The 16,343-nt window shown below is 37.6% G+C and overlaps 1 protein-coding gene across 1 annotated transcript in view; it reads right to left on the reverse strand.

Moving 5' to 3' along the window:
- The window catches only part of SLC17A6 (solute carrier family 17 member 6), a 54,904-nt gene that overhangs the window by 8,427 nt on the left and 30,134 nt on the right, over positions 1-16,343 (reverse strand). The window contains exons 4-7 of the mRNA XM_087718989.1: positions 6,597-6,711; positions 3,668-3,755; positions 2,415-2,501; positions 501-643 (exon numbers count right to left, since the gene is read on the reverse strand). Coding sequence (XP_087575115.1) covers positions 501-643; positions 2,415-2,501; positions 3,668-3,755; positions 6,597-6,711 — 433 coding nt within the window. The remainder of the gene's footprint in view (positions 1-500; positions 644-2,414; positions 2,502-3,667; positions 3,756-6,596; positions 6,712-16,343) is intronic.

The following is a 16,343-nucleotide window of genomic DNA, read 5'->3' on the forward strand; positions in this document are numbered from 1 at the left end:
ATGTATATGTATATGTATATGTATATGTATATGTATATGTATATGTATATGTATATGTATATGTATATGTATATGTATATGTATATGTATATGTATACACATACATACATACATATGTATACACACACACACACACACACACACACACACACACACACACATATATATATATATATATACATACATACATACATACATACATACATACATACATACTCACATAAATAGCAACAGAATTCCTAACTTATCTATGTTATTATTTAACTTTTAACATTATTCTTGGTATTACATGAACTTTACCCTGAATTGAGGACTTGAGTGAAAATCCAAAAGATGAGATTTAATATAGCAATTGAATTTTAAAAAACCTATAACAAGATTAAGTGCTACATAGCTCAGAGGAAACCTTCTTCATTTTTAGTATAGTCCTTGACTTAGCTGGCAGCTTATTGTTTTTCTTGAGATCTGCACAGAAACACACACAGTAGTAAAATCCTTACTTCCATTGCTCCTAGAAGATTAGCACTCTCTCCAATACTTTCTTCTATGTATCTGCGCTCCTCATCTGTAATTGTAGGATGCGTTGCAGGGCTCTCATATGACACCAAAAACCAAAACATATACCAGACAATACCAAAACTTCCTGTTGGACATAATAAGATGACAAATTGAAATGGGATTGAAATGGAAACCTCCTACACAAGAAGCAAATATTGGCTTTTTAAAAAATCACCTGCTTGAAGTTACCTTTTTATCTAAACAGACACTCTCTAAACCACCCTCTAAGTTTACAAATATGGTTTAATTCTATTTCAAATGTATTTAAACCCCAAGGGACTAAGAAAATATGCAATCCCCAGTGATCCTACTACTCTGCTAGAATCACGTATGGGGTACAGTTGCCAAATCTGATGTAACCCTATAAAAGCAGGGATGTAAATTCTTCCTGATCACACCTTCTCCCACCCCCCAAAAACCACCCTCTTCTTCTGTTAAGTTAAGCAAATGTGTCATATGTTCATTTCTTTACCATCACTTCCCAACATAAGCTGAATAGTTTTAGGCCTTTTTAGAAGATTCCATGAAATGTAATTGGTTCAAGCCACAGCAGCCCAGCTGAACAATACCACCTTAAAAAACTGAATAAAAATTCCTATCCAATTTGATGGATTCCTTGCACAAAATGAAAAAGAATGCATAGAATAAAGGACAATGGGATGAGCGCTATCTTTCAGGTCTTATCTATTTTGGCCTGACACTTGAATCTTATAGTGGAAAGAAGAATCATAACTGTGGCAGAACCATGGGAGAAAAAGAAAATCAATCTGATCCTTGACATATCATCTACATATGGAAGGAATTAGTTGTGGAGCATTTTTTCATCTCTAGTTTCCTTTTTCAAATCCACATGTTTCATATAATTGCCCCTCTTAAAACAATGTTAATTTAAAAATGGTCAAAACTTTGCAAAATGCTAACATCTCTGAAAACACTTGGAAAATTACTGGATATATCTCTCCAGAGAACTTGGGAAATATTGCATGAATGAAATTTGAGACATTTGGGAGGGAATGTTCAATTATCATATAACATTTTATGTCTTCCAAAGATGGATTATTCTTTATCCGGAGTTAACTCGAATTTGTAATAGTTACTGACTATAGAAGAAATGTCCTACCTACGATTTTTTTCCCTAAATGCAATTACTATCACAATTTTTCAGTTAAAAACCCACTTGATAGAAAACAGAAAAAGGACATTACAGAAAAGTCTTTTCTGCTCCCCTACAGTTTGTTACTGAGAATTTTCTATGCCTTTTACAATAATCAATTTCATTTCCATAAAAATTATTCTAACTGAAGATCAGGTTCGTGGATGGCAATTCAACCTGCCCTCCTTTACACTGAATTAAGCACAACATGATTGAGTCACTGTCCTCATTTAGGCCAAATTTGACATTCTGAATAATTCCACTGTTTGGGGAATTGTATTTCTAGGCAATCTAATTTGTTCATTTTGAATGTTCTTTCTGTCTAAATTCCCCCAGAGCTTTTCTCCTCTTGATTCTACTATATTTATATATAGTATTAGAACACAGCCATATTCTGAGTCATAATCTGGGATCCCAAAATTGGTTTTGAACTGTCAAGCCCATGACCTCCACCCACACTTTCCAGTTTGTTCCAGGGAAAAATCAGAGCAGCATTGAGGATGATGGACCCATAAGCAAGGAGTTACCAAAAATCACCTTTCCTTGTTTCCCTGAATTTCAGAAAATTATTGGGTAGAGTGACATGGTTGGATACAATCCTGAATGGATGCTTTATCCTTCCTCTAAGACTGCTAGATTATATTTATGGTTCTAACTTTTCCCCATTTCTTTTCTAAAGCAAGATGAGAAGAGAATATCATACCATACACGTAGAACACAGAAGACCATCCTGTATATTGCACTAAAATCCCAGCCAATGGCATTGCAATGACTGCACCTGCATAGGATCCTAGACAACAACATCAATAATAATAATAATAATAATAATAATAACAACAACAACAACAACAACAACAAATAAATTATAAACATCTGTTGAAATGACATCAAGTCTGAAATTTAATTCCCATTGGCATCTTGGGCATCTGCAGGGGGTAGTGGCATTTCACATCTCATAATATCATTATGCCAAGTCATGAATTATGTGATGGGAACTTCTTTGTGATGCCTATTGGGTGCCTTTGAAAGACATTTTTTCTAGTTTCTAAGAAAACTGTTCACTAATATCTTCTGATTAAAATGACCATATGAATTATTCTTTCCTAATCAGTTTTCTTTAAGAAGTTGTACAAGAATTTGAAAATAGATGAAATAACCTCTACAAATAATCTCACAATCTTATTTTAATTTTACCAGATGATTAGTTCATATAACCATCCTATAAATCCAGAAAAAAGTGTACACAATAAACAATAGCCTGGCATACAATTATTTTGGATCCACCTGTCTTTATTTATTGAGCTGGAAAGTTGATGTAGTATTTTAATTATTACTGTTGTTATCAGCCTGAAACCCATCCATTGCTGAATGAAGGTCTCTTGACTGAAGCTGATAGACCATAAACTAACATGGCTGCCCAGTGTAAATTGATAAATAAATATTTTTTTCCATTTCCCAATCTAGGGCTGGGAGCAATGGCCTCAAAACACTCAGTTGTCTCTATGACTAAAGGAAGAATATAATCTGCATCTTTCTGCACTTAGCTACATTCCACACTATCTTCAATGTATTAATATTGTGATTTATATGTTATGCTTAGATCCTTTAATTTAATCTCACAGCTACAATGGCTTAACTTAATGTCATTTCCAGACCTGTAAATTAATACACAAAAATGGGGTAAACACATTATTCTTCCACAATTATTAATGCAGACTGATAAATCCAAAATGTGCTTGCCTGAATAAGATGTCTAACATTCAAGAATAAGTTTTCAAGTTCTTAACTTTTGTTCACACAAACAGAACTAGTCTACTCTAAATTGTTCTCTGTGAAAACAAAACTTACTCTAATCAGTGTGTCTGAATATTGATGATGAGCTGCAGAAAGTTTATTTCAGTGTATGTTAGAAAAAGGAGAATACTAAACAAGTGAAATAATGGAGATGTCACTTACCACAGAAAGATGTGGTTACTAGTCTACTTCTCTCTAAAGGAGGAGCCCACTTGCTCCATATTCCATGGCAAGCTGGATAAGTTACACCCTGTAAAGAAGGTTACTTGCTTTACAGTTGCTTCAACTGACATACAAATAAAAGGATAAAACAAAAGGGGGGAATGTATTTATTGATTATTTCTTTATTTAACTTCTACACCACCCATCTCGCCAAGGTGACTCTTAAGTGGCTTACAATCATTCAATAAAAAACATTCAATAAAACTTTAAAATAATAAAGACCATAAATGTAAAATTCAGTTAATATTCAGTTGACCAAGATGGAAAAGGGAGCAAAGTGTGAATGGGGAGCAGGTGAGGTCTGTCTAATCTATTAACCACCCCTTGAAGACTCAGATCTTCAAGCTGTTTTTCAAGGACCAAAGGGTGAGTACAGAAACGATAAGGCATAACATCTGAGAATATTTGTAGGTAGGTCATACACTGAAAAAGATGGAAGAATGAGGAATGTTGATTATATGTGACATCCTGGAAATGTATTCATCCTTTTTCAGTGATTTTTCCGGAACTTGAGTCAATGCACTTTGGGAGTTTTTTTTTCTTCTAATTCATTAATTTTATGTATTCCTCTGCCAACTGTTCAATGGTGGGTTGCAGGCGGTACGCCCTAGTATGGGCATACCGGATCCTGCCTGGAGCACCGAATATTGTTCCAGTATGGTGCTCTGGATGGCCCACTTGCCTTCCCGCACTCCTTACTGGTGCTTTATGCTGTTGGCGCTTCCGCGCACACACATGTTGCGTACGGCACCTGCGTGACCCTCCATGGAGCAGCTGGAGCATCGCGGAGGCTTGTGGAAGTGGCATTTGATGCTAGAACACATGCGTGCATCGTGTGTGTGTGCGTGAGCACCACACACGTGCATGTGGGTAACTCTGGGGCCATTCCAACCATACCGGTTGGAACGGATTCTGGAACCCACCACTGCAACTGTTATAATAACATGTTTAACTTTGATTCCTCTTTTTTATCTTCTTAATTAGTCAAGTGGATAAGGACAGTCAAACAAAAACAATGTACAAAATTAGATTATGAATGCATGGTGATGTGCAAGATGTTCCTCTTCTCTCTTCATTTCTTCACACTGGGAAGAAAGAAGAAGAGAGCAAAAACAGGAAGAGAGCAGTCAGCAATGGTAGCTGGCAGAATCAACAGGACCTCTGACACCTCCACTTCCAGTGCAGTGGGCCACTGCATCTTTTTCGCAGAGAGGATTAGTGATCAGAAATAAAGAGTTCACCTTGCTTCGGTACTGCTGTTCCACTACAGCTCTTCTTGAGGCCTCATGCCTTGGCTACCATATTTTGATGGCAAAATCCAGATGTTCTCTAGACATGGCAGCAGGGGTTCTGACAGGTTTTGGAGAACCGGTAGCAGAAATTTTGAGTAGTTCGGAAAACTGGCAAATACCACCTCTGTGGCCCCAGGAGTGGGATGGGAATGGAGATTTTGCAGTATCCTTCTCCTGCCATGCCCACAGAATTGGTAGGGGAAAAAATGAATTTCACCACTGCATGGCAGCAAATTGCTATACAAAATTCCAACTCTTTGATGCTATCTAGTGGTCATACAGATTTTTGCAGTCCAAATATGGCTGCCTCGCCATATGTGACCATAGAATTAAAGAGTAGGCATAGTAATAGCATTTAGACTTACAGACCGCTTCACAGTGCTTTCATAGTGCTCTCTAAGTGGTTTACAGAGTCAGCATATTGCCCTAACAATCTGGGTCCTCGTGGACCTTAAAATACATATAATCCAGTCTGAATATTACATTGGCATCTTAACTGCCAGTTCCCAGTGTAGGAATGCCTTTTTGTTGCTTTTTGCTGTATTTTCTTGTAATCATTTACTATTTCCCTTTTTTCTCCTGTCTCCAGATTTTAAAGAAACAAAAAGTCTTAAAAAAGATTCTGTATTTGCAGCATCCCTTTTATGCATCAGATATCTCACCATTTATGCCAGTTAAATGCTTTCTATAACTTATTGGATATTTAAACTTTGGAAAAGCATGCTTGGGGTCATTTTCCAATGTGAGTAAGGCTACAACCTAAAGCAAGTGGGGGCTGTGGCCAAAGTAAGTTGACTTGTGCTTGTTCAGGTAGATCATCACATCCCACAGAAGCAGCATACATGGAGAGGCATTGCACACTCCAAAATACCACTATTTTGGGCACTTAATTTGAAGCTGCCCCTTTAAGATACTTGAAGATGCCAAGCTGTATAGGAAAGGCAAACAGAAGACAAGAGATGAAGATAGTGGTGAATTGAAGGCATTCTGGAACCGATTGCCCAGTACAACTGGGCTTCCTTTTCCGCTGAAGTGACTATAGACATGGGTTTCATTCATTCTTTTTATGCCATTAATAACCTCTCCCCACATAAGATCTCACAGGCTGGGCCTCCTTCGAGTACTGTCGACCGGGCAATGCCAGTTAGCAACTACTCGGGGGAGGTCTTTCTCTGTAGCTGCCCTGGCCCTGTAGAATGATCTACCTGCAGAGATCTGGACCCTTCCCACTCTCTCGGCCTTCCATAAAGCCACTAAAACTTGGCTGTTCCGGCAGGCCTGGGGCTGTTGACCCAAAAATACGGTCCAGCCCCACTTAGAATGGAGTGTATGGTGTGTTCTTTAAATCTATTTTTTCTTTCCTTCTATTCTTTTTTGATTTATTTGTATTGTAAGCTGCCCGGAGTCCTACGGGATTGGGCGGCATATAAATGTTATTAAACTTTAAACTTTAAAACTTTAAACACTTCAATAGGCAAGATGTTGAAACAATGTATCACACTGGGGGGGGGGGGGCATAATAAAGAGAACTGGCAAATCAAGCTGTCCATAGAACCATTTGCAGTTTAGTTCCATACCTCAACCAAACCTTGCAAGATTCTAACAAAGATGACACATCCAAAATGCACCCGAGCAGCAGATGGTATTAGCATGTTGAGGGTAGATGTCAGTAGTATCGCTGCACCAAAGACCCTGAAAGAAATTAATGGTGTTATTGAAAATTATGCCCGAATGCTAGTAATCATGTTTACGTTGTGTATAGTTCTAATACAGGTAGTCCTCGACTTATGACCACAATTGAGCCTAACATTTCTGTTGCTAAGCGAGTGAATTTTGCTCCATTTTATTATTTTCCTTGGCACAGTTGTTAAGTGAATTTCTGCAGTTGTTAAGTTAGTAACATAGCTGTTAAGTGAATCTGGCTTCCCCATTTGTGTGTCGGAAGGTCACAAAAGGTGATCACTTGACTCCAGGACACTGCAACCATCATAAATATGAGTCAATTGCCAAGCATCTGAATTTTGATCAAATGACTGTGGCGATGCTGCAATAGTCTTAAGTTTGAAAAATGTGTCATAAGTCACATTTTTCAGTGCTGTTATAAATTTGAATGATCACTAAGCAAACTGTTACAAGTCAAGGACTTCCTGTAGTTCAGTGGCTGGGAGATTCTGGGAGTTGAAGTCCACAGGACTTAAAGTCGCCAAGGTTGAGAAACACTGCTGTAATTGATTTATGTTTGTATTCTATGTAAAACATAGATGTTGGAACTGATCCAGATTCAGTTCCAGACTTATCTCTGGAATCTAGGTGGGTTTCTCAGCCCAATTTACTTCACAACTTATTTGTGGATAAAATTAAAAATATGCTCTCCTATGCACCAGGAGAAAAGACAGAATTTAAATTCCAAGCTTCAAATTCATGTTATTTGCAGAATAATTTGATATTAAATATTTAATATTTTCTGATGCTCCCAAATCCATCTGTATATGAAACAAGTATCTTCATGATTTAAAAACCCCCATTGCAATACGATTTTGAGTAGTAAGATCAATTACGGTACTAATGATGAGTTTGATTTCCTCTCAGTGAGGACATATAGATTACTTACAATAGCTTTGTAATATTTTCTAGATTTATAATACAGTCATATACACAACTGCTACAAAAGCCCTATTATCAGTTGGATTTCCCGTACAGTCCAAAGCTATGCCTTCTGGACCCCTACAAACAAATCAGCACCCTCTTAACTCTTTCCAAAAATTATACACACGAAATATATCTTCAGAGTGACTAAAAGATTTTCAAAGCATTCCTTTTAGACATCAGCCTCTGCTGATAGATTAGACTTTCTATAGAAAAAATATTTGCTAATCATTACCTTGATCAAATATCCTGAAGTATTTTAAAGTCATCAGTTATACAAAGGATGATAATTTATAATAATATTTTTGAAGCATGCATTTAATCACTCATCATATCATTGTTCACCTGAGATTTATAGCTGAACATATAAAATTAAGATATATTGTATTTATGTCATCTGGTAGAAAAGTGTTGTCTATAGTTGCTTGATCTCTAATGCTGGCTTTGTATGTGGATGTCATCACCTAATCTTATTAGGCAATGAAAATCTGAATGTGAAAATACCTTTCAAAATGTGAATTAGAAAAAAAAATAGACTTAAAGGGACCTTGTGGACATTTTGTTTTCAATTTTATTTTCCAGTTGAGAAATTTAAAAAGTTGTAATAAATAGTAGCAGTAAAATTAGCTGCTCTAATAAATGAATAAAAAAAGAAAAATATTTTGCCTTCAGTAAAGGTAAAGGTTCCCTTCGCACATATGTGCTAGTAATTCCCAATTCTGGGAGGCAGTGCTCATCTCCGGTTCAAAACTGAAGAGCCAGTGTTGTCCAAAGACGTCTCTGTGGTCATGTGGCTGGCATGACTAAATGCTGAACGCCAAGGCACATGGAATACTGTTACCTTCCTATCAAAGGAAGTTCTTATTTTTCTACTTGCATTTTACATGCTTTAAAACTGCTAGGTTGGCAGAAGCTGGGACAAGTAATGGGAGCTCACTCCGTTTCGTGGCACTAGGGATTCAAACCGCCAAACTGCCGACCTTTCTGCTCGACAAGCTTCCACATCTTAGCCACTGAGCCACCACATCCCTGTTTGCCTTCAATAGGAAACACTACTCAGAGGATGCTGGCCACCATTGCTGCTTTGAGACTAAAATGTGGGTTTGTCTTAAATGATTAAGATTAAGGCAGGAAATAAGGACACATCACTAAGCTTAGGGCACACCTTCAGCACATGGCTTCCATGTATCCGTTATGTACGTGAGAGGAGAGAGAATTGTCTGATCTGAAAATAGAATTGATATTGTTTGAAAAAGACAGACAAATAATTCAAGGCAGCTGTGTGGGAAAAGGTCAGTTGGTCTATGGAGGATGCCCCACTCGGATGGAACTCCATTTTACTCTCTTATTATTAATACATCCCAGCAAGCCTCTTTCTATATAAACAATCTCTCTCCCTCCCTCCCCCCCTCATCTCTCTCTTTCTCTCTTTCTGCCTTTAGAGAAAGAAAAAGGAAAGGGAAAAAACATACACAATAGAGCGTATGACAGACTGCATATATCTATGTTTAACAATTCCTCCTCAAATGTTTCCTGCATTTTTCCCCCCTAGCCTGGCCTCAATACAATGTTTACTTTAATATATAGATCATATTTCCTGGACAATAAACTCTCCCCAAAATACACGAGTGGCTGGTTTCCAAGTATTCTATTTTTAATACATTCATTCCAAATTCTTAAGAATCAAGGAAACTGTCTTTGCATTAAAAAACTATAGATATCACAATAAGTCTGACTGTTAAAACATACACAGGCATGCAGATAGGCAAACACACCACTTATGTTAATAAACAATTGTATAATTATAAAGGGAACATCAAAATACAGCCAAGGATACTTAAAATATCCATTTTTATTTTATTTTATTTTACCCGTTCCAGTTACTTTGGGGTGGGGGAGACATTTGTGTCTGCTTCATGCTTGCTTGTTGCTTTTGCTACCATGATTCAGTCTTTTTTAAAAAATAAACTCATTTCATTTTCTTTCACTTTTCCATTTCACAGGTTTTTCACCTAAGAATTTGCCTAAACCTAAACCTGCTTTAGTTCAGATTTCAACTCAGTGATTTAGAAAAACAGTCTGATCAAACTGGTTTTGGACCCCAATATTTCATTTTATTCAAGAGCCAAGTCCAAAACTTCTGAGATGCATATTGATTTCTGTAATTATTTAAAAGATTGACCGTATTTTTCATACTATAAGACACACTCCCTCTCCCCCCCCCCAAAAAAAGTGGATGGAAATATCTGTGCATCTTATAGAGCAAATATTGCTGAAGCCCCACCCATCCTCCAGTTCCTACCCTTTGGCCTCTGCCTTCTAGCAATTTGCCTCCTTGCAACAAACAGCAAACAGCCTGGTCAAGTTCACAGCCTGATTTAGTATGAACAACTGATTGGTGGTTGGATTGGCTTCCCGGAATATTGATGATCAGCTGTTCCAGGATGTGGGGATTACCGCTGCCACTTATCACTGCCTCTGTGAACCCCATTATTGGAGTTCGTGTGGCCTATTTTCAGCCCATTTCAGGTGGTGGGGATTGCCATTGATCACTGCCATGGCAGTGATAGGTGGTGGCGGTGGCAATCCCTGACCCCTGGAACAGCTGATTGTCGGAATTCTGGGAGGGCGATCCAATCACCAATCAGCTGCTCATGCTAAATCAGGCTGTGCTGAAGCTCTTTGCTGTTTGCTGCGAGGAGGCAAATTGCTGGGAGGCAGAGGTATTTTTTTTTCTTCTTTTTCTCCCCAAAAGCTAGGTATATCTTATAGTCCAGAGGGTCTTATAGTCTGAAAAATACAGTATATGTCCCTTCCCATTTAAAACAACCTCAAGCAGTTTACAACAGTGGTAAAATCCAAGAACTATAAAACTATAAAAAAAATTAAAAAGCCATAAATTGGTTTTTTAAAAACCCTCAAAAAAACGGTGCCTTTTTATGGTGTTTGTTGTGTCTGTTTGTGTCTATTCAAAAACAAAAAACAAAAAAAAACAAAAACCAGTGCCTTAAATTTCCCTCCAGGAAATTTCTAATCAAATCCAAAGAATGGAAATACAATCCCTATAAAACATCATAAAGCAAAACTCCCCACTACTGACCGCCATGTGCTGAAAATGAGTAACGTAAAATTTAAATCAACTCCAAGAAGGAAAAAAAGTTTTAAAATTATTTTAATAATTATTGTATAATTGCACTTGGTTTTCTTTTTTTTTTCATTGACTTTCTTAGGTTTGTTTTGTTTTGTTTGGGGAGTTCCTCAACAAATAACAAAAAAATTTCTTGCTACAACCATTTTCACCCAGAGGGGAAGGGGGAATTCACTCTGAATTATAACCTTTGCACCAACCATTTACAAGTCTCTCTGCAACCATTTTCATTTTTCTCAAAATGACTCACAAGGATTTCAACAAGACAATCCTCATATTAAAGCAAGATTAAACCTCATTAGATTCAGTGTTGGCTTATTCTTATTAGTATGCCTGCAATCAATGCAGTTGTGGGACAGAATACAAAAAAGAACATCTGTAGCATTTAGAAAGCATCAGAAAAATTCGACATCTTGGGAAGATTTAAAGAGCCTTGCATAAATTATTGGTCAGCAGATGGAGCACTTGTTTAACTAAATTCAACTTTAAGAATATTTCCCTATCCTAGCTAACTAAAAGATTTACTTTACTAAGCAAAGAACACTTTTAATTTAACTATCAAGTGGAATTTCCAATTTCCAACAGAAAATGTATTTTTCCTATTATAAAAGAATAATCAAGAATAATTAATATAAAATGATAATAACATTCATTTGAATACAGGTAGTTCTTGATTTACAACCACAATAAAACCCAAAAATTATGTTGCTAAGTGAGACATTTATTGAGTTTTACCCCATTTAACAGCCTTTCTTCCCACAGTTGTTAAGTGAATTACTGAAGTTGTTAAATTAGTAAGTTAAGTGAATCTGGCTTCTCCATTGACTTTGCTTGTCAGAAGGTCGCAAAAGGTAATCACATGACCCAGGACACCGCAACCGTCGTTAATATAAGTCAGTTGTCAAACATCTGAATTTTAATCACATGACCATGGGAATGCCACAATGGTCATAAGTATGAACATTGGTCATAACTAGCTTTTTTCAGTGCAGTTCACTCACACTGATGATATTGTGTCTACCCTAGTTGGGTTATGAAAAATTTGCAGTCGAACAACCTAGTTCAGAGATCAGCAAGGACTCCACAGCTTCAATCTTCACCTACATTTATCCCCTAATATTTACTTAGGATACAATGCACAATAACAAAATTCCCTCAGTACTTTACCTGGTAACTAAGATCCCTATGCTGACCTAATAATTTTAGAACCTGCTCACAACTACCCATCATTTTTCTAAATGCATTAAAGGAAAAAGGGCAGCCAAAAGGTTTTAGAAATGGATGTTTTGAGACTGACCATTAATTTCATATATGGATAAATTCACACACACACACACACACACACACACACACACACACACAATTTTATAGGTATAAAATATATTGTCTGTCTGTCTATCTACTCTACCTTATCTACTCTATCTATCTATCTATCTATCTATCTATCTATCTATCTATCTATCTATCTATCATCTAATTTATAGAAGGTATTCATTCTATTCTTTTCTATTTATCTAGGGGGCTGTGGCTATAACTCAGAGATAAATCATTGCAGATGAATAGAGAATCTCTCTCCCTTTTTTTCCATTATACATTTTTATGAAGAAGAAAACCACTTTCTACATGCCACCAGGGAGGGATGGAGGCATCTGGGTACCCGTTCCTCTGATTAAAGCTTCTTTTAAACCGTTTTTCAAAGGATTAATACAGATAAACTGATTCCCTGGCTCTTGCTTTTAATCTAATAAAGGCTTGAATACATTATTAATTTTTGCAACACATCTGAGGCCTGCTTTTGTCAAACAAATCCCCCTCCCTCCTAATCCCATAGTGCATCATTAAGCTGCGAAAATGACTTCATCACCCATGACAGAAAATGGAAAGGCTCCCCCCCTGGCCATATGGCAAGTGAGAGTTCAGCCCCCTCTGCCAGGAAGCTGAGGCATTGCTGGACCCAGGAACATCCTTTGGGCTTCACTTCTACAGCACTAGCCAAGGGCTGTGAAAAACCAAGCAACATATTTTGAAATCACCTCTCAAGCCATGTCTGCCAACACCAGCCAAGCAGGGGCTTCACAAGCTAATTTCCATTCCTATGTACCACTAGCACCCTATCAGGTGATATGGGCATCTCAAATGTGAACTGACCTATTGGAGCCAAAGAAGTGATGGACAGGTTTTTCTAACTACGTTGCCATTGGCTTTGTTTGTTCTACTTTCCAATTACAGCCAACACAAATAGCATTGGTGTTTCTATCTCCATGGATTGAATGCCAGGGAAAGAGAGGGGGTGGATTTGTGTATAGGGCAGAAGAAGGCAATGCAATTCTCAGTCTAATCTCTCTCGCCTAATTTCAAAACCCTCCAGACAATTCTGGAACAGAATTGAATCTAAGAATTTTAATTCTATTTATTTTTGACACATTTTATATTTAGGCAAGGTGGAGCAGTGGTTAGAATGCAGTATTACACTCTAATTCTGTCTACTGCCAGGAGTTTAATCCTGACCAGCTCAAGGTTGACTCAGCCTTCCATCCTTCCAAGGTCAATAAAATGAGAACCCAGATTGTTGGGGGCAATATGCTGACTCTATAAACCACTTAGAGGAGAGGTCTGTAAAGCACTGTGAAGCAGTATATAATTCTAAGTGCTATTGCTATGCTATTGCTAACCAAAAGTTTAACCTTCAAAACCTTATGCAGTCCAATGTTCTGCTAGGAACCATCTCAGCTGAAGGCTAATATTGCTGCATTGTTATGCTAGCACAGCAGTACAGAATCAATGTCATAAAAAAACTGTGGCAGATATAAAGGTTAATTTTGCAATCCTAGCTACAGCAATGCAACCATCACTCTGTGCTTGCCCTTTTATGATACCTTGCCATTACCCACACAAAGGAGGCAGTAGTCAATACACTGGGACAACAAGAGGAACATATAATGTCACTCAGAACAAGGCACACATCACTCTATTTACAGCCAGACAATAACAAAGAGCCCATAATGCAAAGGGTGCCAAGCCAGCAGAGAGGCTAACTACTGCTGTAACTTGAATATCCCAATCTTTATGCATTATTTTATCTAACTTGTTTCTGTACTAAATGGTCCCAAGAAGTTGGTACAAAGCAATTTACAATACTAGTAACAATCAAATCATCATCATCAATATATCTTAGTAACACTATTCACTCATAATAAAGCATGCAAACAAGAATACAAAACAACATATAAAAGTGTGGTATCAATACTGAAGGGTCAAAACAGCAGATCGGAACAGGACTTCATGGGGGAAAGCTAAAATACAGGGAAAATATTTTTAAAGCAATATTTATTGAGGAAGCTGATAGAACATCTGGGAAAGAAAAAATGCGTTGGATCGAGAGTTCTTTAATTTGGAAATGTTCTCACTCTTTGTGTCTTGAAGTTAGCTTATTAAAACTATTACATATTGTGCCCTGGGGCTATGGCTACAATTCCCACTGTGACTCCACAAAGCCAACACCATCATCTTTGAATTCCTAAAAATAGTATCATTGCTTTAGCGGGAGGGAGGGGGATGACCTAGAAAATGCCAGGGGTCCTGCTCTAGAAACAACATGAAAATTCCATAGCTACAAAGAAAAAAAATACAGTGACACAAATTAAGTGACACAAGCCCCTTTGCTTCCTTTCAGCCTCCTATTGACTATAGGACAATTCAGAACCACTTCCTAGCTGAACACTGCAAATTCCTGTGCATAAATTGGTTTGTTTATAAGTTATAAATGAATGCCTGCTTCTCAAAGTGGATCAGACTAGAACACCAATGTCTTCTGGATCAGAACTGTTTTCACTGTAAAGCTATAGTAACAAAATCTTGCAAGATTGAATATAACCTTTCCTACCTCCCACCCCCAACATGTGAAATAGGGCAGGGCTTTGTGAAATATTTACACTATTTTCTTGGCCTTAGCTCACCTCCTTTAATCTGGCCTACATCTTCATACTTGCCTCTTCACAGGCCTTGAAAACTCTGTCCTTTAAGGCTATCCTCTCTGTCTTTTATACCAAATCAACATCAATAGAATTAAATTCTCAAGACAAAATCAAGCATTACATAAACAGTTAAAAGCTTTGTGGAAGAATGTCTTTACTAACTTGCTAAATAAATGGAAGAATAAGAAACAAGGGGTCAGGCCCAAACTCAGAGATGAGACATTGAGATTCAATTGAGTTCAGTGCTTTATTAGCTTACGCCTAATGAATAGAATCTTGCCAAACTAAAGGTATAACTTTCTAACCTACCTGATATATCCTGAGAAATTCTATACTTATTCTGCCCCTTCTCCCAGCTCCATCCAGCTCAGGACTGGGCACTCTCTTAATCTGGGCCTCTTTCTGGGAAAACTCTGTAGCCAAAGTCTCCTCCACTGCTCCTGCAAATGCACACTCCATCAAACAAGGGCAGTTTCCTAGGGGAGAGCCTCTCACAGCCTGGAAGCCACCTAGGAGAATACTGTCTCTCACATATTAGAAGGCTTAAACTCTTGTAGCACATAGATCCACAGATGGTCCTCCCTTGTTCTCCTGAGTAAACAGAAATATCCATATCTGGAAAGGCAAGCCTGCAGATGATCAGTGGTGAAATTCGTTTTGTTTTTGTTTTTTACTATCAGTTCTATGGGCAGGACTTGGTGTGCGTGACAGGAAAAGAATACTGCAAAATCTAAGTATTGATTTATACTTAGTATCTAATTACTAAGTACAGCCTACTCAGCAAGGGTCAATTTGCACACTGACATTCCTTGCCAAAGTCAGCTTTTGCAAATCTAATAACATATGGGTGTTCAGGAATACTGTGAACCTGTTCCTCGAGACACATTAAAGGTTACTCACCTAGATGTTGAACTATAGTACACCATATATTGGGTACCTTCTGATTGCAAGAACCAGAATTATTTCAAAACAGTGTCCTCAAAGACTAGTCCCATCAGATCTAGAACAGGGGTGTCAAACCCATTGGCATCAGGCATGCACACACTCAGTTTAGCGAAGGGGGGGGAGTCGCAATACGTCATGATGATAATGTGATGCCATGGGTTTGACACCCCTGGTCGAGAAGAACACCATGCCAAGGATACTGAGAGGCACAGAAAGTTTCAAGAGAATTAGCAGGGCCACACTGCCTATTACTAACTTCCAGTTTAGACTAGGCAGTCTCAATACCAGAGCTCTGGGAAAGCCCTGATCAAAATGGGTCCAGAAAAAATCTATTTCTTTCAGTCTGAGTCTTGACTTCAACTATTCATTTCTGTTACTCGATCCTATATAAAAGTAACAGTGCATAACTACATTCACATTCATTTAAAACAAGCAGTCTAACCAATATATTATAACTTGTGATAAAGTTGGAAGATGTTGGGATTTGATTTTTTAAAAAGTTGTTCCAACATTTAAAAACACATACAAAGTAATTAAAATTTCAGTGGAAAGGGAAATTTAAGAAGACAATGAGCAGCTGAAGCACCAAACCTCTATACAACAGCAGTTTC

Source organism: Thamnophis sirtalis, unplaced genomic scaffold (assembly GCF_051295495.1).
Source record: "Thamnophis sirtalis isolate CommonGarterSnake01/CBP01778 unplaced genomic scaffold, rThaSir2_p1.2 scaffold_1, whole genome shotgun sequence".
Classification (NCBI taxonomy): domain Eukaryota; kingdom Metazoa; phylum Chordata; class Lepidosauria; order Squamata; family Natricidae; genus Thamnophis; species Thamnophis sirtalis.